Source organism: Scyliorhinus torazame, chromosome 18, assembly GCF_047496885.1.
Source record: "Scyliorhinus torazame isolate Kashiwa2021f chromosome 18, sScyTor2.1, whole genome shotgun sequence".
In the NCBI taxonomy this organism is placed as follows: Eukaryota; Metazoa; Chordata; class Chondrichthyes; order Carcharhiniformes; family Scyliorhinidae; genus Scyliorhinus; species Scyliorhinus torazame.
Window position 1 is genome coordinate 81,395,237 of NC_092724.1, and position 23,859 is coordinate 81,419,095.

General features: G+C 47.1%; 1 protein-coding gene across 1 annotated transcript in view; it reads right to left on the reverse strand.

The window, feature by feature from the left end:
- LOC140395331 (uncharacterized) overlaps positions 1 to 23,859 on the reverse strand; it is a 215,191-nt gene that overhangs the window by 161,079 nt on the left and 30,253 nt on the right. Inside the window, exon 3 of the mRNA XM_072482966.1 lies at positions 10,121 to 10,228. Within this exon, the coding sequence (XP_072339067.1) occupies positions 10,121 to 10,163 (43 nt within the window). The 5' untranslated portion in view covers positions 10,164 to 10,228. The remainder of the gene's footprint in view (positions 1 to 10,120; positions 10,229 to 23,859) is intronic.

The window sequence follows — 23,859 nt, forward strand, 5'->3', positions numbered from 1 at the left end:
TGTCGGCCTCTTTCGCCTCCTGCACTCCCGGTTCGTCCACTACTCCAAATATTGCGAGCCCCCAGCTTGGCTTGACCTGGACTTTCACCACCTGAGATATTGCTCCCGCCACTCCTCTCCAGAACCCCTCCAATGCCGGGCATGACCAAAACATATGGACATGGTTCGCCGGGCTCCCTGAGCACCTTCCACATCTGTCCTCTACCCCAAAGAACCTACTCAACCTCGCCCCCGTCAAGTGCGCTCTGTGGACCACCTTAAATTGTATCAGGCTGAGCCTGGCACACGAGGAGGTGGAATTAACCCTACCTAGGGCATCAGCCCACAGACCTTCCTCGATCTCCTCCCCCAGCTCCTCCTACCATTTACCCTTCAACTCTTCTACCAGCGCTTCCCCCTCTTCTTTCAACTCCTGGTGTATTTCCAACACCTTGCCCTCCCCGACCCATACACCCGAGATCACCCTATCTTGAACTTCTTGTGCCGGGAGCAACGGGAATTCCCTCATCTGTCGCCTCACAAAAGCCCTCACCTGCATATATCTAAAGGCATTTCCCGGAGGTAACTCGAACTTCTCCTCCAGTGCCCCTAGGCTCGCAAACGTCCCGTCGATGAACAGGTCCCCCAACCTTACAATCCCCGCCCGATGCCAGCTCTGGAAACCCCCGTCCATCTTCCCCGGGACAAACCGGTGGCTACCCCTGATCGGGGACCACACCGATGCTCCCATTGCACCCCGGTGCCGTCTCCACTGGCCCCAGATCCTTAGCGTTGCCGCCACCACCGGGTTTGTGGTATACTTTGTCGGCGAGAGCGGCAGCGGTGCCGTCACCAACGCCCTCAGGCTCGTTCCTTTACAGGACGCCATCTCCATCCTCTTCCATGCCGCCCCCTCTCCCTCCATAACCCACTTGCGGATCATCGCCACATTTGCTGCCCAGTAGTAGCTCCCCAGGTTTGGCAGCGCCAACCCTCCTCGGTCCCTACTGCGTTCCAGGAACCCTCTCCTTACTCTCGGGGTCTTATTCGCCCACACAAACCCTACAATACTCCTGCCTACTCTCTTAAAAAAGGCCATAGTGATCACGATGGGAAGGCACTGAAACACAAACAGAAACCTCGGAAGGACCACCATTTTGACCGACTGCACTCTACCCGCCAGCGAGAGCGGTAACATGTCCCATCTTTTGAAATCCTCCTCCATTTGCTCCACCAACCTCGTCAGATTCAGTTTATGTAGGGTCCCCCAACTCCTGGCTATCTGGATCCCCAGATACCGAAAGCTCCCCGCTGCCCTCCTCAGCGGTAGGCCCCCTATCCCTCTTTCTTGGTCCCCCGCCTGTAATACAAAGAGCTCACTCTTCCCTACATTGAGCTTATCGCCCGAAAACTCCCCAAACTCCCTTAGAGTCTGCATGACCTCCACCATCCCCTCCATTGGATCCGCCATGTACAGCAACAGGTCATCCGCATATAGCGACACCCGATGCTCTTCTCCCCCTCGGACCACCCCCCTCCATTTATTAGACTCCCTCAATGACATGGCCAATGGTTCGATCGCCAATGCGAACAACAGGGGGGACAGGGGGCACCCCTGCCTCGTCCCTCGGTGCAGTCGAAAGTACTCCGTCCTCCGCCGGTTCGTCACTACGCTCGCCATCGGGGCTCTGTAAAGGAGCTTAACCCAATTGATAAACCCTACCCCGAACCCAAACCTACGCAGCATCTCCCAGAGGTACTCCCACTCTACTCGGTCAAAGGCCTTCTCCGTGTCCATAGCTGCCACTATCTCCGCCTCTCCCTCCTCCGATGGCATCATTATCACGTTTAAGAGCCACCGCACATTGGTGTTTAGTTGCCTGCCCTTTACAAATCCCGTCTGGTCCTCGTGGATTACCCCCAGGACACAGTCCTCGATCCTCGTGGCCAGCACTTTTGCCAGCAACTTTGCATCCACATTGAGGAGCGAGATCGGCCTGTACGATCCACATTGCAGTGGGTCCTTGTCCCGCTTTAGGATCAAAGAAATTGTCGCTTCCGACACTGTCGGGGGCAGGGTCCCCTCCTCTCTTGCCTCATTAAAGGTCCTCACCAGTAGCGGGGCCAAAAGGTCTGCATACTTCCTGTAGAACTCCACCGGGAATCCGTCCGGTCCCGGGGCCTTCCCCGCATGCATGCTCCCCAAACCCTTGCTCAGCTCCTCCAACCCAATTGGTGCCCCCAAACCAGCCACCTCTTGCTCCTCCACCCTCGGGAATCTCAGCTGATCTAGGAATCGTCTCATCCCCTCTTCCCCCGCTGAGGGCTGGGATCTGTACAGCTCTTCATAAAAGGCTTTGAATACCTCGTTTATTTTCGTCGCACTCCGAACCGTGGCTCCCCTTCCATCTTTGACTCCCCCTATTTCCCTCGCTGCCATCCTCTTACGGAGCTGGTGTGCCTTTTCCCCATACTCGTAGGTCGCCCCCTGCACTTTCCTCCACTGTGCCTCCGCCTTCCCTGTGGTCAACAGGTCAAACTCCGTCTGGAGCCGTCGTCTTTCCCCAAGTAATCTTTCCTCCGGGGCCTCTGCGTATCTCCTGTCCACTCTCAAAATCTCCCCCACTAACCTCTCCCTTTCCATACCCTCTGTCTTCTCCCTATGAGCCCTAATGGAAATTAGCTCTCCCCTGATCACCGCCTTCAACGCCTCCCATACCACCCCCACCCGCACCTCCCCGTTGTCATTGGCCTCCAAGTACCTTTCGATACACCCCCTCACCTTCCCACACACCACCTCGTCCGCCAGCAGTCCCACATCCAGCCGCCACAACGGGCGTTGGTCCCTCTTCTCTCTCAGCTCCAGTTCCACCCAGTGCGGGGTATGGTCCGAAACGGCTATAGCCGAATACTCCGTCCCCTCCACCCTCGGGATGAGCACCCTACCCAGAACAAAGAAATCTATCCGGGAGTAGGCTTTGTGTACATGGGAGAAGAAAGAATATTCTCTGGCTTGCGGCCTTGCAAACCGCCATGGGTCCACTCCCCCCATCTGATCCATAAACCCCCTAAGTACCTTGGCCGCCGCCGGCCTCTTTCCAATCCTTGATTTGGAGCGGTCCACTGCTGGATCCAACACTGTATTGAAGTCCACTCCCATTATCAGTCCTCCTATCTCCAGGTCCGGAATGCGCCCCAACATGCGCTTCATGAATCCTGCATCATCCCAGTTCGGGGCGTATACGTTTACCAACACCACCCACGTCCCTTGCAGCCTACCGCTCACCATTCCATATCGCCCTCCATTGTCCGCTACAATAGTCGTGGCCTCAAATGACACCTGCTTTCCCACCAATATTGCCACCCCTCTATTCTTCGCGTCCAGTCCCGAGTGGAATACCTGTCCTACCCATCCCTTTCTTAGCCTGACCTGGTCCGCCACCTTCAGGTGTGTCTCTTGGAGCATGGCCACGTCCGCCTTCAGTCCCTTTAAGTGCGCGAACACTCGAGCCCTCTTCACCGGCCCATTGAGGCCCCTCACATTCCACGTTATCAGCCGGATTGGAGGGGCTCTCACCAGCCCCCCCCACGCCCCGTCGACTAGCCATCTCCTTTTCTGGGCCAGTCCCGTGTCCACGCCTCCCTCACCCTCCAGTCCCCCAGAGGGGGGACCCCCGTCCCGACCACCTCTTCTTGTGGCACTGGTTCTTATACCCCGCCTAGCAGGGCGGAGCTATCATACATTCTAACCAATAGAAAGCATACAGTTCCACCAATGGTTCTTCAGCCTATCAGGTACCGTAATACCTATAATACCACTGTCAAAAACCCTTTTTTTTAAATACAGACAGCAAGTTTGCATTCCTTACAGAAAACAGGTACTATGTTGAAATCATCAAATGAGCTGAAAACATTCTTTAGATTGCAGAGAGAGATCGATACACATGTGCTTTCATTTACTGCAGCATTCAAACTCACAGCCAAAACTAAAAAAAGAGCTGTCAAATGGCTTCTTGCTCAAACCAGCTCAAACCACAAAATAAAAGACAGAGCAGAGCTCAGCTCCACCCACACTCTGACATCACTGCAGCTATTTGATAAACACCCATTTCTTAAAGGTACGCACACACATGACAGGATAGAGTGGGGGGGTGGGCATAGGTAGGGTGGCCTTTCAGAGGGTCGGTGCAGACTCAATGGTTGAATGGCCTCCTTCTGCTCTGCAGTAATTCTATGGTTCTACCTCTCACTTATGTTACCTCCCAGCTCCGTGCGCTTCGGGCTTTGTAAAGATATGAGGTTAAATTTGCATGCAGAGATAAAAATACTTGTACTAATAATGAAGGTCCCTCACTCACGTGGGTCAATGGACAGAGGTTTAGAAACTGAAGCCCAAGACAACAGTTAAAAAACCCACAATGGCATGTAATAAAATGGGATTAAAGCAACAGTTACTACAGTTCATAATTGTTGCTGCGGTTGAAAGCAACTTCGAATGACCTGCGAATGTGATGAGGCGGATTCTGGATTAAAGTTGTCACAAACCAGGCTGATGGTATCTGCGAGGGTATCCCAACTTGGAACACTGGTATCTCTGTGGTGTATAGTTTTGTTTTTGGAATGTGTGTGAGGAGCCACGTGAAGGCCCAGTGAGAATAACCAGCCTAGTTTTTGTGTAACAATTATTGAAGACAATAGTCTTTATTAAAAAGATTATTATTATTAAATTAAAAAGACAGCTACATACAAACAGGACTACAATACTCTAGGACAATTAAGTACATGAATCACTAAACACAGACATACATAGTTTATGTAAAATGCACCCCTTTTGCCAAAATAAATCCCAAGATCCCTGAACTCCTTAAAACTTTGTCTTTCCCCAAACAACACCCAACTTAAATAAATCTAAAAAGTGAAATCCAGCTTAAAGTTACCACACAATAAAAGGCTGATAATCAAATCTGGGAAACGCCTTTTCCTGGTCCAGAGAAGATACTTAAACTGTGTTTACAAAGGTTTCTGTATGACCTTGGCTCTAAGACTTAGATGTGAAACTGACCTCTCAGGCTCTTAGATGTTAACTGGCCTCCCTGCTTCTGAGGATGTTGGCAATTATATAATTTTCCCCTTTGATTCTTTATTCTATCTATGTGGCTGTCTGCCTCTCTCCAATTCCTTAACTCTAGAAATTAGCTTGTGCATACCCCACTATCTTTCAGCCATTTAGGTAGGTTGTTTCTACTAATGGGGTGATTTACGCCTGATTCTGACTGTGTACAGTGTGAAGGAGAAGGTCCTGAGCTGGGCCAAGCAGAAGCGGGTGGTGCAGTGGGCTGGAGCTGGTATACGTGTATACCAGGACTTTACGGTGGAGCTGGCGAGGAGGCGGGCTGCCTTCAACCGGGTGAAGAGGGCACTGTACATGAGCAAGGTGCAGTGCGGCATTGTATATCCAGCGAAGCTGAGGGTGACTTACAAGCTCAGGGACTTCTATTTTGGAACGGCGGAAGCAGCGGAGGAGTTTGCGAAGGCAGTAGGACTGTGGCAGAACTGACAAATTGAGAAATGGCCATATACCGATGTAACCTCATGACTGTATTTTCTCCTTTTTTGTTTCACTGCGTGCGGGTGTAGGGGTTAAAGGAGCCAATGTTGTAGATATTTGGACAACGGAAGGGATGGGACTTACACTCGAAATGAGGGCTCTTTGGGGTGTAGGTGGATATGCGGGGTGTGTGTGCTAAAAGGGGATCTCTGGGCTTTCCTAGGGCCGGGCAAGGGGGAAAGGGACCCGGGCGGGGGCCTCCACGCTGGCCGGTTTAAGACGGCCAGTGAACGGGAGTGAGGTGGGGGAGGGGCTGCGGCCATCGGAGCCTGGCAGAACAGGGTCCGACTGGTCTAGCCAGGGTGGAAAGTTGGGGGGAAGGAACCGAGGTTGGGAGGAGGAGTTTTAGAAGAGGCAGTGGACGGGAGGAGCTGGAGACTTGGGGGAGTGGGGGGGCTGTAAAACTCTTGGGTATCATGTACGGTACTCTTTCAGAGGCTGGATGGCGTTGAGTGTAGGGGGGAAGGGGGAGTGGACTCTATAGGTCAATGGTGACCATGGGCGGTCCCGGACTCCTTTTTCTTTATCTCCTTTGTTTTTTGTTTCCACCGTGGGAGGGTTTGGTTTATTGGATGCATATATTGACAGGTGGACTGTTGTTTGGGGTGGTGGGAAGATGGGATCATTGGTATTGTTAAGGGGATTGATTTTGTATTTGTTACCATTTACTGTTTGTGGGTGGGGTGTAACTTTTTGAAGGAAAATGTGAAAATGTAGAATAAAAAAATATTTTTAAAAAAAGAATTGGGGGTTGTGACTGGTGTCCTGGCCAATATTTATCCTTCAACCAGCATCACTAATAAAGCATAACTTGACCATTTAACATATTGCTGTTTATGGGGGATTTCTTCTTTATGACAAACAATTTTAATGAGGTATTCTTGGCATTGTAAACAGTAGAATTACAGAACGAGAAAACAAAAGGACTGCACAATAAACAAAGTACATAGTGCAATTGCCGTAACCCGTCCCACCCAGATCTGCCTAATTGACCCCCTATGCTACATACCCCTAACCCCCCCCCCCCGCTGACAATTAATTCTCCGTAAAGAAGTCAATGAATGGCTGTCACCTCCAGGCGAACCCTAACAACGACCCTCTCAAGGCGAACTTAATTTTCTCCAAGCCCAGGAAACTCGCCATGTCTGACAGCCAGGCTTCTGACTTCGGGGGCTTTGAGTGCCTCCAAGCTAGAAGTATCCGTCTCCGGGCTACAACAAAGGCCAAAACATCGGCCTCTTTCTCCACCTGGACTTCCGGGGCCTCTGAAACCCCAAATATCGCTACCTCTGGACTCATTGCCACCTTTATGTTCAATACTCTAGACATGATGGCCCTTGCCAGTATCTCCTAAGTTTTGGACACACCTAAAACATGTGGACGTGGTCTGCCGGTCCTCTCAGACACTTTACATACCTGTCCTCTACGCCAAAGAATCTGCTCATCCGGGACACTGTCATGTGGGCCCGGTGGACGACCTTAAATTGAATCAGGCTGAGCCTGGCACATGTTGCAGTCCTATTAAACCTGCTCAGCGCATCCGCCCACAGGCCTTCCTCAATCTCCCCTCCCAACTCCTCCTCCCATTTATGCCTCAGCTCCTCGGTCTGCATCTCCTCCGCCCCCATGAGCTCCTTGTAAATATCCGAGACATTTCCCTCCCCCACCCATCCTCTACAACACTCCCCTATCTTGGATCCCCCTCAGTGGCAAGAGTGGAAAAGATGGCACCTGCTTGTGCAAAAAGTCCCGCACCTGAATATACCGGAATTCATTCCCCCTCGTCAACCCAAACTTGGCCTCCATCGCCCTCAAGCTAGGGAAGCTCCCTTCCAAGAACAAATCTCCCATCCGCTCAAACCCCGCCCTCCGCCATACCTGAAACTCCCCGTCCAACCTCCCCGGGCAAACCAATGGTTGTCACATATCGGGGACCAGACCGATGCTCCCGTTGCTCCCACTGTCCCCAGATCCGAAGGGCCGCCACCACTACAGGACTGGTGGATAAGCGCGCCGGCGGGAACGGCAGAGGCGCCATCACCAACGCCCCCAGACTGGTACCCCTAAGTGAGGCTGCTTCAACCTGTTCCCAAGCCGACCCCCCCCCCCCCCCCCCCCCCCCCCCCCGCCCCCCACACACTTCCTTATCATGGCTATGTTGGCCGCCCAATAATAGTTGCTGAAATTTGGCAGTGCAAGCCCTCCTTCCCCCCGGTTCCGCTCGAGCATCACCCTCATCACTCGTGGGGACTTGCCCGCCCATACAAAGCCCAAAATGATCTTAAAAAAGGGACGTGGAATGAAAATGGGGAGACACTGGAACACGAATAAGAATCTCGGGAGGACCGTCATTTTAACTGTCTGTACTCTCCCAGCTAACGACAGCGGGAGCTCATCCCACCTCCGGAACTCCCCTCGCATCTGATCTACCAGCCAGGACAGGTTCAGCTTGTGCAGTCGACCCTAATCCCGCGCCATTTGTATTCCCAGGTACCTCAAACTGTCCCCAACTAACCGGAACGGCAGCTCCCTGAGCCGGTCCCCTTGGCCCCTCTCCTGAACTACAAACATTTCACTTTTCGTCATAATCAATTTGTACCCTGAAAACCCCCCGAATTTCCCCAGGGTCGCCATGATTCTGTCCATCCCCGCCATCGGGTCCGAAATGTACAAGAGCAGGTCATCTGCGTACAATGAGACTCTGTGCTCCATGCCCCCCCTCCGAACCAGCCCCTTCCAACCCTCTGAAGCCCTCAGAGCAATTGCCAGAGGCTCGACAGCTAGTGCAAACAGCAGTGGGGAGAGGGAGCACCCCTGTTTCGTCCCGCGGTGCAGTCTAAAATAGTCGGAAGTCGTCCTGTTTGTCCTCACACTCGCCTCCGGGGCCTGATATAGCAGCCTGACCCAGTCGATGAAACCCACCCCAAATCCAAACCGTCCCAGCACCTCCCATAAGTAGTCCCACTCTACCCGGTCAAATGCCTTCTCCGCATCCATTGCCACCACTACCTCCACCTCCTTTCCCTCTGGGGGCATCATGATTACATTGAGCAATCTTCTTTTATTCGCTACCAGTTGCCTACCTTTAACGAACCCTGTTTGGTCCTCCCTAATAACACTAGGCACACAATCCTCAATCCTAGTGGTCAAAAGCTTTGCCACCAGTTTAGCATCCACGTTAAGAAGGGAGATCGCCTGTAAGACCCACACGACTCCGGGTTCTTGTCCCGTTTTAGAATCAAGGAGATGGTAGCCTGCAGCATCGTCTGGGGCAGCACCCCTCTGTCCCTCGCCTCATTAAAAACCTTGACCAGCAGCGGCCCAATATCCCGGAGAACTTTTTATAAAATTCTACTGGGTACCCATCTGGCCCCGTGGCTTTACATGACTGCATGGCCTTTTAAGCCCTCATATCTCCTCAGCTCTGATCGGGGCGCCCAGCCCTTCTACTAGCTCCCTGCCCACTTTTGGGAATGTCAGGCCGTCTAAGAAGCGTCTCATCCCCTCCGGCCCCGCGGGGGACTCCGTGCTATAGGGTTTGCTATAAAAGTCCTTGAAAGCTCTGTTCACACCCGCCAAATCCCCTACCAAGTTACCGCCTCCATCCACCACTTTACCTATTGCCCTAGCCGCCTCCCTCTTTCTGAGCTGCTGAGCCAGCGTCCTGCTGGCTTTCTCTCCATGTTCATATACCGCACCCCTCGCCTTTCTGAGCTGCTCCACTGCCTTACCCGTGGACACCGCCCCAAACTCCGCCTGCAGTCTCCTCTGTTCTCTCAAGAGCTCCTCACTTGGGACCTCGCATACCTCCTGTCAATCTGCAGAATCTCCGCTAACAGTCGGTTCGCTTCTGCCCTGTCTGTCTGGATCCTGTGAGCCCGGATTGAAATCAGCTCCCCTCTCACCACTGCCTTGAGCGCCTCCCACACCACCGCTGCTGAGACTTCCCCCGTATCGTTGACCTGCAAGCAGTTTTGTACACACTTCCTCACCCTCTCGCACATCCCTTCATCCGCCAGCAGTCCCACATCCAGCCTCCACTGTGGGCGCTGGAAGCTCTCTTCACTTACCTGTAGCTCGACCCAATGCGGGGCATGGTCGGAAATGGTGATTGCCAAATACTACGCATCCACCACCCCTGTCAGTAGATCCCAACTCAGTATTAAAAAATCGATCCGGGTGTGGACCCTATGGACGTGTGAGAAAAAGGAGAACTCCTTCCCTGTCGGCCTTCTAAACCTCCACGGGTCAACTCCATGAACTCCCTCAGCTCTTTTCCCATTGCTGACACTCTGCCTGCTCTTGAGCACAACCGGTCCAGGCCTGGATCCATAACTGTTTGAAGTCCCCTCCCATAACCAGCTTGTGTGAATCCAGGTCAGGTATCTTCCCCAGCATTTATGGGGGATTTCTGTGAGCAAATTGGCTGTCACGTTTCATAAGTCACAACTGTAAAGCACATGAGCAATTTGGTAAAGAAATTAAGCATTCTGAAATACGAAACACCACGCCATTTTGTTGACTATTACTCACGCCTAATTCCCTTTCGCAGGATAACCTCTAGAATATCACACATGGAGGCAAGATGAGGGTTGCAATCTGTGATGGAATCCTTGTCTGCCTGGATGTTCAGGATGCACGCTGTCGAGGAAACAGAACGACTTCTATTACATTGGTGCAGGTGGTTACATTGGAAAGTAAAGTCAATCTGGGTCCCGAGAACAAAATGCAGCACCTAAGTGGTTCAAATGTGGCAAGGCACAGGTGCTCTCAGGGGTGAGGAAGCCTCAGAAGCCTCCTCCTGCACCTATTTTCTATGTCCGGTGGATGATCATGATTGAACATCATGTCATCTTCTTCCTGTCAAGTAGCTACACAGAGTTTTAGCTGGTCAATCATACCTTAAGTTGACAAGCACATGTCCATGTAAAGAATTCACTTCAAATGGTTTTAGAAAGAAGATTTTAGATAAAGGTACCCTGGCTTAGATGCCTGTAAAAGAGGCAATTTGTGTAAATAGATAGCGTATAAACAATGTGGTTTTATAACCTAAGAATTACTAATATCAGAAAGGACAGACATACAATTAAAAGAAGTTACACAAAATGGCTGTTAGCTGAGTTAGCAATACTAAAGATACCAAATGACCTTTAGCTGAATTAGCCACATTCCTGAACAACGATTAGCTGGGTTGAGTTGCAAACTGGTATAAATAACATCATTTAATTACAGACAGCAGAGTTAATCAGGGAGACAAGAATGATTGATATCAAGGCATTGAATGGGAAACAGACATGGGAGATTCTGGAGAGTACTTCACCAGCGAGTGATAACAGCTCCACAGGACAAGGATCATTGTTCATCCTCGCCAGCCCAGGGTCTCCAGGTGCAGGCAGGAAAGATAATTTTAAACAGTTAGTATGAGTGACTTCTTCATGAAGTTAGGGATTGGTCAGGTACCAACCCACTTTACATAATGTCAAATTTAATTGGATATATAACTAATGTATGTAATCTATAATCAGTATTATTGGACAAGGACAACCCTAAATGGGCTGTGTAGCTGTTTTGAAATATGTTTTAGAATGGATGTTTTCTTTTGTTCGGTGGAGAGACAGTCTGGGACTTTAACAGACACCACCGGCAAAACAAACCGTTTGATGCGAGGACCAGCAGCCCTGGGAGTTGAGAGATTTATTTGAGATCCTCTCCCGCTAACAGTTCCTGTTTATTAGTCCATGGCAAAATCCTAAATTGCCTTCTGTGCTATGCGATAATCCACTTGCTCCAGAAGGTATGACAATTAGTTTAATTATTTGGCACCTTCTGAATGTTTTATGTGCAAGGATATGCTTTTATTAAGGCTCAGATCGCAAGAGAAAATTTGGAAGGCTTTCAGGCATCATATAAAATCATCTGAGGCAGAACTTGTTTTAAGTGACTAGTTATTATAAAATAGGGCAGCATAGGGAATGAAAAGCCCGTTATGGTAATAGGTTGTGATGGTAAGAAATCGTTTATGATGCCATCCTGGGCAAGTGCGCAGTCAATTTCATCCCCATGTGCCCCGGAGTCATAACACAAGTGAATTAACCAATAATTCTACTAAGAATTCCCAACATCTTTGGCCCTTGGCTGTCCAATATTAAGGTCACCAGCTTTGTAAGTTTAAACACAATTACTATTTATTTATAACAAGAACAAATATGAATGTGCAGTAAATACAGCTGCTTATGACACACTAATACCTAACTCTCACTTTAATTGCCCCATCCTCCACACACACACAAGACAGACACATACACAAGGGTGGAAATGCATAACAATAGTAAGGATTAAGCTCAAAATATAGCCCTTGCATCATTGGTGAGTTGTTTATGGCACTTTTTTCACAGTATGAGTGTGGATTAGAATGTCTGGTTGACAGCCCGTAATGATCTTCCTTGCAGTTCGCAATATCCCACTCTAAACTTTTCCAGGAGAGGCCCCTGGCTTCACATCACCCTGTTCTGGAATGAACGTTAATAGATTCTTATCTCTATTTAAAATTGCAGTTTTGCAAATGCCTGATTCTGCTCAACCATTTCATCCAAAGGTCACTTCTACAAAGTCTAACTGCCATGCTTCGTCAGAAATATGCTGGAAGGCTGCAACCAATTTTATGTGCTCACATATCCTGCAAGGGGCAGAGGCCATGCACTAAACGTGAGCATCATCCACTGGATACATTTTGGGCAGTGCAACATTTTAAGTACATCACAGGTATGCAGTCTGTCACTTCACATTCAACACGCACACAAAACGAACAAAGGTGTTGGAATTCACAGTGGTACTGATAACAACAACAAAAATGACAGCTTTGCTGCCTCAGTTATCAACTTAAAAGAGATCCTCATAATTGTCCACTTCCCCTAATTTACTTTGAATCACATCCAGTTATGAAAGAACCAATTAGGGAAGCTGCGGATGTGATTCTGGATGGCTTCTCTTACCATATTTAAAAATCATCACATTTACAGGCCATGCCACAACCAGGAAGTTAGTACAAGATGATGTACCATAAACACTCTCTCCAGTATGCAAATATTTGGCAACTTCACAGCCATCCGATAAACTTCTAATCAACAGTAAGTATTTTGTCTGACAGTGCCATGATCACTCTTCCCCTGTGTCACAGAAGTTCATACTGTACTTCAGAAGGTAAACCTTTAATTCATCGTCTTGGTGGAAATAGATAGCACTTAACAATCGTAGTCAACCCTGTTACATTCGTACAGTAGTTTCTAATACACAAAGATAACTCCACAGTGAAGATAATGCCGAAAAAGCAGTCAAGAAGCAATAGTATCAGAAGAGAGTTAGGCACAGAAACCTCAACTGATTTTTCTGAAGCAACTGAAAATTAAACTCCTTCAATAGCTTCAATCACAATGAATGATGCCATAGAGAGTGGTCCTGTAGATTTAGGAACTTTACAACAACAATATAATCTGCATGCCAAAGTCATTGCATGGCATAAGCTAGATAGGTCAACTGCCTAACCAATTCCTTGGGTTGTAGATACCATTTTATCCAAAGTTTCAACTGCAGAATAACTTTGATGCACAAGACAGAAGAGAAAGATGCTACCTTGTGTGTTCCTCTGAAGTGGGACAAGAATTGGTGTACCTGTTACACTCACATCCAAGAGGTAGCCACTTTTCAGCCAATATCGTGAATCAGAACATTCTTGAAATAACATGAAGACCAAATATGTGAGATCTATGTGTGTCATGTTGGCTACCAACAGAATCGTCCTGCTCATCCCAACAAAGCCCTTTTAAAGAGTGAACCACCAACAGAAGGTTCATGGATACATCTACAAATTGATTCATTTGTCTCAAGACAATTATGACTATGCACTGAGCATGATAGATCAATTTACTAAATAGATTGAAGGATTCCCCTGCTAAAATAATACTGCACTCATGCTCACAAATCTTTTATTGAGTGAGGTAACCTTAGATGCGGACTACCACTGCAGGGAGATGACAACAAAGGTTCACATTTTACAGGTGCATTTTAGGATATATTGTACAAAGACTGGTGTCAAACAACATAAGTGTGAGACTTATGCTGTTTGACACCAGTCTTTGGACACTTATATTCTTTCAGTTAAATCTCATGGGATCCAGGGTGAGGTCGTCAATTAGATACAAAATTGGCATGATGACAGAAGACAAAGGGTGGTTGTAGAGGGTTATTTTTCAAACTGGAGGCCTGTGCTGGGTCCACTGTTATTTGTTATTCATATTAATGATTTGAATGAGAATTTAGGAGACAGGTTAGTAAGTTTGCATATTACACCAAGAGTTGTGGCATAGTGGACAGGGAAGAAGGTTATCTAGGATTGCAACAGGATCTTGATCAATTGGGTCAGTGGGCCGATAAATGGCAGATGGAGTTTAATTTAGATAAATGGGAGGTGATGCATTTTGGTCGAATCGGGGAGGACCTACTCAGTTAATGGTAGGGTGTTGGGGTAAGTTACAGAACAAAGAGATCTAGGAGTACAGGTTCATAGCTCCTTGAAAGTGGAGTCACAGGTGGACAGGGTGGTGAAGAAGGCATTCAGCATGCTTGGTTTCATTGGTCAGAACATTGAATACAGGAGTTGGGACGTCTTGTTGAAGTTGCAGGTAGGGAATATGCAGGTAGTTGCAGGTAGGTCTAATGCAGGTAGGGAATATACAGTGAATGGTAGAACCCTCAAGAGTATTGAAAGTCAAAGAGATCTAGGAGTACAGGTCCACAGGTCACTGAAAGGGGCAACACAGGTGGAGAAGGTAGTCAAGAAGGCATACGGCATGCTTGCCTTCATTGGCCGGGGCATTGAGTATAAGAATTGGCAAGTCATGTTGCAGCTGTGTAGAACCTTAGTTAGGCCACACTTGGAGTATAGTGTTCAATTCTGGTCGCCACACTACCAGAAGGATGTGGAGGCTTTAGAGAGGGTGCAGAAGAGATTTACCAGAATGTTGCCTGGTATGGAGGGCATTAGCTATGAAGAGCGGTTGAATAAACTCGGTTTGTTCTCACTGGAACGAAGGAGGTTGAGGGGAGACCTGATAGAGGTCTACAAAATTATGAAGGGCATAGACAGAGTGGATAGTCAGAGGCTTTTCCCCAGGGTAGAGGGGTCAATTACTAGGGGGCATAGGTTTAAGGTGAGAGGGGCAAGGTTTAGAGTAGATGTACGAGGCAAGTTTTTTACGCATGGGGTGGTGGGTGCCTGGAACTCGCTACCGGAGGAGGTGGTGGAAGCAGGGACGATAGTGACATTTAAGGGGCATCTTGACAAGTACATGAATAGGATGGGAATAGAGGGATACGGACCCAGGAAGTGTAGAAGATTGGAGTTTAGTCGGGCAGCATGGTCGGCACGGGCTTGGAGGGCCGAAGGGCCTGTTCCTGTGCTGTACATTTCTTTGTTCTTTGTTCTTTGTACAAGACTAGTAAGGCCACACTTGGAATACTGTATGCAGTTCTGGTCACCCTATTAAAGAGAGGATGTTATTAAACTAGAAAGAGTGCAGAAAAGATTTCCTAGGATGCTACCGGCACTTGACTGTTTAAGTCATAAGTAGAAGCTGGATAGGGGTGATCTTATAGAGGTCTATACAGTAATGAGGGCATTGATAAGGTAGATCAACATCTTTTCCCAAAGCGTCTAAAACTAGAGGGCATAGGTTTATGGTGAGAGGGGAGAGATGCAAAAAGCTCCAGAGAGACAATCTTTTCACACACAGAGTGGTGAGTGTCTGAAATGAGCTGCCAGGGGCAGTAGTAGAGGCGGGTACAATTTTGTCTTTTAAAAAACATTTAGACAGTTTTATGGGTAAGATGGGTATAGAGGGATATGGGCCCAATGCAGGCATTGGGACTAGCTTAATGGTAAAAACTGGGTGGCTTGGACAAGTTGGGCTGAAGGCCTGTTTCCATGCTGTAAACCTCAATGACTAGAACTGTTCAAGGTCACAGAAAGTTAGTTTGCTAGGTGTTCTAATCTGATGTACATTCCATTCAGAAGCTGTCTTCTTGCAGAATTTGCAGTGCAGTGTCATGTATTTCGAGGCATGTTAAAAGAACCTTTAATTATGTTTTGTTTTAAAGCCAAGCCTTTTGAAATAACTAATTATTTAAATGTTCAAGTGTAACCAATTGAGACTTATACCTTTAAATCATGTTGTTGGATGTTATAATTCACCCTCAGTATAATTTAAAAGACACATAACATTGGAGGCTACAGTCAGGAATCCACATGTTGCATTTAAGATGGCAGTTTCCTTTCACTTGTTAATTTATTTCTGGAAATGGTCACATTTGTGATCTTGTCGGATGGCCTCATTTATATTACAAGAACACTTGTAGCTAAAGCTATAAATGATTTATTAGCATTAACTGTGGGTCAACTATATCCAAATCCACAGATGAATAACAGTAAGATCATGCAAAAGCAACCTCTCTCCAGCTTCCTCCAGCCAGTCTGAGTGGTCACCTGACTCTAACATTCACTTATATACTAGTGTGACTCCTAGTGGTCAGCCAGTGAATTACAACACAACCATGATACCACCACATCCCCTTTCCTTTGAAGGAATAAATTAAGACATTACCATTAGTATATGTACATGTGATATGTACACCCTCTTAGTCTAACAGTATTCATTTTTTTCTTTAAAATTGGTTTAACAAGTGTATACATATCACTGTCTGTGTAGAGGCTGCACATTCGCCCCGTGTCTGCATGGTTTTCCTCCAGGTGCTCCGGTTTCCTCCCACAGTCCAAAGATGTGCAGATCAGGTGGATTGACCATGCTAAATTGCCCTTAGTATCCAAAAAAAGATTAGCTGGGCTTACTGGGTTACAAGGATAGGGTGGAGGGTGCTCTTTCCAAGAGCTGGTAAGACTCGATGGGCCGAATGGCCTTCTTCTGCACTGTAAATTCTATGATTCTATACAGGACAACAAGCATAGTATGTACAAATAATCCAAACCTACAAATTGAGTCGATCAGATTTTCCTCTGACTCTGGTTGATCTTTTCAAAGTTTGACCTTGCTGCTCAGAATTTGTAGATTCAATGTTCTCCATGACATTCTCATGGTCAGGAACAGCTGAACTATCTGACACTGCAGCTGACATTGATTCTGACGTAGATTTGTCATCCATCATGTTGTTGTGAAAGAGTGGGCAACGATTTATTCTTAAAACCAACCCTTCCTCTGTAGATTATAGGAACAAGGTGCTACTTCTTCAAGTACAATGGCTTTTCTCGACCAATTACCTGAATCTTCTATTCTCACAATGTCATCACCACTCAGAGGTGGTAAAGTTCCAGACACTCTATTATAGAACTGCTTTTGTTTTGCTTTAATGTTTTGTATTTCCTGCAGTACCACTGCATTCTCTTCCAAGTGTGAAAGTGTGGTACGCAACATTCTATTCATGAGTAACTGCTAGCGATCTACCATGTGACAATGGTGACGCTCTGTAACTCAATAGTGCGAGATATGGATCAGATTGGCAGTCCATTGCTTTCTTCAACAATTGCTTAACAATATGTACACCTTTTTCGGCTTTTCCATTAGCTGGTGGGTACAACGGACTCGACATGACGTGATTGAAATCATATGTGACCGCTAAGTGTTGTCACTCTTTACCACTAAAACAAGGACTGTTGTCGCTCACGACGACTTGAGGAATTCCGTGTCTGGCAAAAATTGAGTTAGTATGCAATATTACACTGCTTGACGTTATGCTTGACTGTAGAGCCATTTCAGTACACTTTGAAAAATAGTCTATGGTTATTAAATAACAGGCCCTTGTAAGTGAAAGAGATCCATAGCTACTTTCTGCCATGGTGCATAGGTAAATCAGATATTTGCATAGGTTCTCTTGTTTGCTTTGAAGTGCATAAGGCCTCTGTGAAATAACACCTGAAAGGTAGGCCCATATGCTCCTCATAACCAAAATCTATAAACAGTTGTCGGTCAGATGAACGCCATGATATACTTTGGTGTTCTCTAAACCCTGGCCCATAACAGTCTTCCACATTGCATAACTCTGGAATTCTAGTCTGGAAACCTTGAATAAATTGTTTGTCTTGACCATGGGCCGCTCCTCAACATATGACAGAGTCTGGAACTGCACTTCTTACCAAATCAATATCAGATGACTTCTCACCACAGTTTTCTCTGTAATCTTATTGTTGTTTTTTAAATTCATTTTTACGGGATGTGGGCTTCACTGGTTCGGCCAGCATTTGGGGCTGGTTTAGCACAGTGGGCTAAGACAGCTGGCTTGTAATGCAGAACAAGACCAGCAGCGCGGGTTCAATTCCCGTTCCAGCCTCTCCAAACAGGTGCTGGAATGTGGCGACTAGGAGCTTTTCACAGTAACTTCATTGAAGCCTACTTGTGACAATAAGCGATTATTATTATTTGTTGCCCATCCCTAATTGCCCTTAAGAAGGTGGTGAGCTGCCTTCTTGAACTGCTGCAGTACCTGTGGTATGGTTCACTCCATGACTGCTGGTCGATGTATCGGATGAATATGTGGCTGAAGAGATGGTGTGAGGGGGAGGGTTTCAGATTCCTGGGGCATTGGGAACAGTTCTGAAGGAGGTGGACCTGTACAAACTGGATGGGTTACACCTGGGCATGACCGGGACTGATGTACTTCGGGGGGGTACTTGCTCGAGCGGTTAGGTAAGGATTAAACTAATATGGCAGGCGGATGGGAACCTATGTAAGGATTCAGAGCAGGGGGAATCAAGAACAAGAGAAAACCACAGCAAGGAGAATAAGAAAAGTGATAGGCAGAGTTTTTAAGAAGGACAGACAGAAAAGGTGATTGAGTTGCATTGTTCCATAAAGAAGATAGTGCTAACATATCGAGGAAAGATGATGTGGAATCTGTCTGAGTTGAGTTAAAGAGCATCAAGGGCAAAAAAACATTAGTAGGGGTGGTATACAGACCACCAAACTGCAGTGGTAATGTTGGGAATAGCATTAGGCAGGAAATCAGAGTTGCATGTAATAAAGGAACATCTGTGAAGTTTCAAAAAGATTACCCCTCATCCTTTTCAACTCCGACGAGTACAGACCCAGAGTCCCTGCTCTTGTATTCCAGTCCTCTCGACCTGAATGCTAACTTTGCATTTGCTTTCCTAACTGCCGACAGTAAGCATTAAGAGAATCGTGAACAAAGACTCCCAAGTCCAATTGTGCTTCTGATTTCCTAAGCACATAGAAAATCTCCTATGCCTCTATTCCTCCTTCCAAAGGTCATAATCTCACACTTTTCCACATTATATTTCATCTACAACTTAATTGCCCACTCTCCTAGCCTGTCCAAATCCTTCTGCAGCCCCCCTGCTTCCTCAAGCCGTGTTCAATTCTGGTCGCCACACTACCAGAAGGATGTGGGGGCTTTAGAGAGGGTGCAGAAGAGATTTACCAGGATGGTGCCTGGTATGGAGGGCATTAGCTATGAGAGGTTGAATAAACTTGGTTTGTTCTCACTGGAACGGAGGAGGTTGAGGAGCGACCTGATAGAGGTCTACAAAATCATGAGGGGCATGGACAGAGTGGATAGTCAGAGACTTTTCCCCAGGGTAGAAAGGTCAATTATTAGGGGGCAGAGGTTTAAGGTGCGAGGGGGAAGGTTTGGAGGAGATTTACGAGGTAAGTTTTTTACACAGAGAGTAGTAGGTAGCTGGAACTCGCTGCCAGAGGAGGTGGTGGAAGCAGTGACGATAGTGACGTTTAAGGGGCATCTTGGCAAATACATGAATAGGATGGGACTAGAGGGATACAGACCCTGGAAGTGTGGAAGATTTTAGTTTAGACGGGCAGCTTGGATGGCGCAGGCTTGGAGGGCCAAAGGGCCTGTTCCTGTGCTGTACTTTCTTTGTTCAATATTACCTGTCTCTCTACATATCTTTGTATCATCTGCAAACTTAGCAACATTGCCTTCAGTTGCTTCTTCCAGCTCATTAATGTATATTGTGAAAAGTTGTGGTCCCAGGCACACTCCTGAGGCACACCACTAGTCACCGGCTGCCATCCTGAAAAAGACCCATTTACCCCCACTCTCTGCCTTCTGCCAATCAGCCAATCCTCTATCCATGCCAGGATCTTATCCTTGACACCATGGGCTCTTAACGTATTTAACAATCTCCTATGCGGCACCTTGTCAAAGGCCTTCTGGAAATCTAAATAAATCATGTCCATTGGTTCTCCAATGTCTAATATCCTTGTTACCTCCTCAAAGAACTCTAACAGATTTGTCAGACCTGGCCTCCCTTTGACAAAGCCGTGCTGACTCAGTCCTATTTTATCAAGCACTTCCAAGTACTCCACAATCTCATCTTTAATAATGGACTCGGACTCTAAAATCTCACTCTAAAATGACCGAAGTCAAGCTAACCGGCCTATAATTTCCCGCCTTCTGCCTTCCTCTCTTCTTCAACATCAGCCACTATCCAGTCCTGTGGGACTCTTCCTGCTTCAGTGATTCCTGAAAGATCACCACCAATGCCTCCACAATCTCCTCAGCTATCTCTTTTAGAAACCTGGGGCGTAGTCCATCCGGTCCAGGTGATATATCTACCTTCAGACTTTTCAGTTTCCCCAGAACCTTCTCCTTAGTGATGGCCACTGCACTCACCTCTGCCCCCTTATTCTCCTGGAGCTCTTGCATCCCACTGGTATCTTCCACCATGAAGACTGATGCAAAGTAACTATTCAGTTCCTCTGCCATTTCTTTGGTTCCTATTATTACTTCTCAAGCCACATTTTCTAGTGGTCCAATGTCTATTTTTGCCTCTCTCTTACCTTTCATATATTGAAAAAAACTCTTCCTATCTTCTTTTATATTACGAGCTAGCTTGCACTCATATTTCATCTTCTCCCCCCTTATTGCTTTTTTAGTTGTCCTCTGCTCGCTTCCAAAGGATTCCCAATCCTCTGGCTTCCCACTAATCCTCGCCACTTTGTATGCCTTTTCTTTTGCTTTTATGCTGTCCTTGACTTCCCTCGTCAACCATGGATACCTTGTCCTCCACTTAGCATGTTTCCTCCTCCTTGGGATTAATTTCTGTTGTGCCTCCCGAATAACCCCCCAAAACTCCTGCCATTGCTGTTCCACAGTCTTCCCTGCTAGGCTCCTTTTCCAATCAACTCTGGCCAGCTCCTCCCTCAAGTCTTTGTAGTTACCCTTATTTAATTATAATACCGTTATATCTGATTCCAGTTTCTCCCTCTCAAACTGCAGGGTAAATTCCATCATATTGTGGTCACTGCTCCTTCAGGGTTCCTTCACCTTAAGTTCCCTAATCAAGTCTGCCTCATTACACATCACCAAATCCAGAATTGCCTGGTCCCTAGTAGGCTCTGTCACAAGCTGCTCCAAAAAACATCTCTTAAACTTTTCTTGGGATCCACGACCACCCTGATTTTCCCAGTCCAACTGCATATTGAAGTCCCCCAATTATTGTAATATTGCCTTTTTATATGCCTTTTCTATCTACTGATTTATTTTCTGCCCCACATCCTGAGTACTACGAGGGGGCCTGCACATAAATCCCATCAGGGTCTTTTTACCTTTGCGATTCCTCAACTCTATCAGAAGGCACAGTGAAAGCATAAGATCCTGCCATGGATAGAGGATTGGCTGACTGGCAGAAGGCAGAGATAAAGGGGTCTTTTTCAGGATGGCAGCCGGTGACTAGTGGTGTGCCTCAGGGGTCGGTGTTGGGACTCCAACTTTTCATAATATACATTAACGATTTGGAAGAAGGAACTGAAGGCACTGTTGCTAAGTTTGCAGATAATAATAATCTTTATTACTGTCACAAGTAGGCTTACATTAACACTGCAATGGAGTTACTGTGAAAATCCCCTAGTCGCCAGATTCCGTCACCTGTTCAGGTACACAGAGGGAGAATTCAGAATGTACAATTCACCTAACAAGCATGTCTTTCGGGACGTGTAGGAGGAAACCGGAGCACCCGGAGGAAACCCACGCAGACTCGGGGAAAATGTGCAGACTCGTCATAGATAGTGGCCCAAGTGGGAATCGAACCTGGGACCATGGCGCTGTGAAGCAACTGTGCTACCGTGCCACCCAATACAATGACAGGTAGTATTGAGGAAGCAGGGGGACTGCAGCAGAACTTGGACAGACTAGGAGAGTGGGCAAAGAAGTGGCAGATGGAATACAATGTGGAAAGGTGTGAGGTTACGTACTTTGGAAGGAGGAATGGAGGCGTAGACAATTTTCTAAATGGGTAAATGCTCAGGAAATCAGAAGCACAAAGGGACTTGTGAGTACTTGTTCAAGATTCTCTTAAGGTTAATGTGCAGGTTCAGTTGGCAGTTAGGAAGGCAAATGCAATGTTAGCATTCATGTTGAGTGTGCTAGAATACAAGACCAGGGATGTACTTCTGAGGTGTATACGGCCCATTAGGAGCTTTGTGAGCAATTTTGGGCCCCCTATCTAAGGAAGGATGTGCTGACCTTGGAAAGGGTCCGGAAGAGGTTCCAAGAATGATCCCTGGAATGAAGAGCTTGTTGTAGGAGGAATGGTTGAGGGCTCGGGGTCTGTACTCATTGGAATTGAGAAGGATGAGAAGGGATCTTATTGAAACTTACAGGATATTGCTAGGCCTGGATAGAGTGGACATGGAGAGGATGTTTCCACTAGTAGGAAAACCTAGAACTAGAGGGCACAATCTCAGACTAAGGGAACAATCCTTTAAAACTGAGATGAGGAGGAATTTCTTCAGCCGGAGGGTTGTGAATCTGTGGAACACTTTGCCGCAGAAGGCTGTGGAGGCCAAATCACTGAGTTTCTTTAAGACAGAGATAGATAGATTCTTGATTAATAAGGGGATCAGGGGTTATGGGGAGAAGGCAGGAGAATGGGGTTGAGAAAACTATCAGCCATGATTGAATGGCGGAGCAGACCCGATGGGACGAGTGGCCTAATTCTGCTCCTATGTCTTACGGTCTTATGGACCATTCTGCCCTTCGAGCCTGCTCCACCATTTAATAAGATCAAAGGTTGAGGTAGTCATTTCTCAATTTTACTTTGATGTCTCCCTGCCATAACCCTTGACTCCCTTGTCTATCAAAAATCTGTTTCAGTAGTTCAAACAGGAAATCACTTCAGCTATATATCATTTCAGCACTGTGGGTGTCCCTGTACCACTGCACTGCAGTGGTCCAAGAAACCAGCTCATCATTTTAAAGATCAATTACGGATTGACAACAAATGCTGGTTGAGCCAGCGACGCATACGTCCGAAGAATGAATTTACAAATTCTGGACAGTTTTTCTTGACAGAAACAAATATATTTATAAACAACAAAGAACAAAGAAATGTACAGCACAGGAACAGGGCCTTCGGCCCTCCAAGCCTGCAGCGACCATGCTGCCCGACTAAACTACAATCTTCTACACTTCCTGGGTCCGTATCCCTCTATTCCCATCCTATTCATGTACTTGTCAAGATGCCCCTTAAATGTCACTATCGTCCCTGCTTCCACCACCTCCTCCGGTAGCGAGTTCCAGGCACCCACCACCCTCTGTGTAAAAAACTTGCCTCGTAAATCTACTCTAAACCTTGCCCCTCTCACCTTAAACCTATGCCCCCTAGTAATTGACCCCTCTACCCTGGGGAAAAGCCTCTGACTATCCACTCTGTCTATGCCCCTCATTATTTTGTAGACCTCTAACAGGTCGCCCCTCAACCTCCGTCGTTCCAGTGAGAACTGTAGCCACCTAAAATGGCTGATTCCCGATTAGAATGGTCAAACCCCAATCTAAAATGGCGAACGAAAGAGGCTGAAGGGATAGCGCTCTCACTGAGATTGTGAAAGGGAAGTTTCCAGCCTCCTACGAGAGGTTCAGAAATACACTAACCACACATGACAGTGTGGTGTTAAAGGACACCCTTTATGTAGTTCCTGAGCTGGGTAGGAACCAATTAATTTGTTTATTCCATGATAGTCATGGACACCAGGGAATCGATCCCACTACAGCCCACCTCAAACAGCTTTGTTGGTGGCCAAATCTCAAGGAAGATGTAAGCCATTACATTGAGAATTGCCTTATCTGTGTGCAGAACAACCCCGATCGATATGCCAAAAAGGCCCAACTCAGCCACAATCTAACCTCCAGATTGATTTTATAGGTCCATTGCCCCCTTGCAGGAATGGCTATAA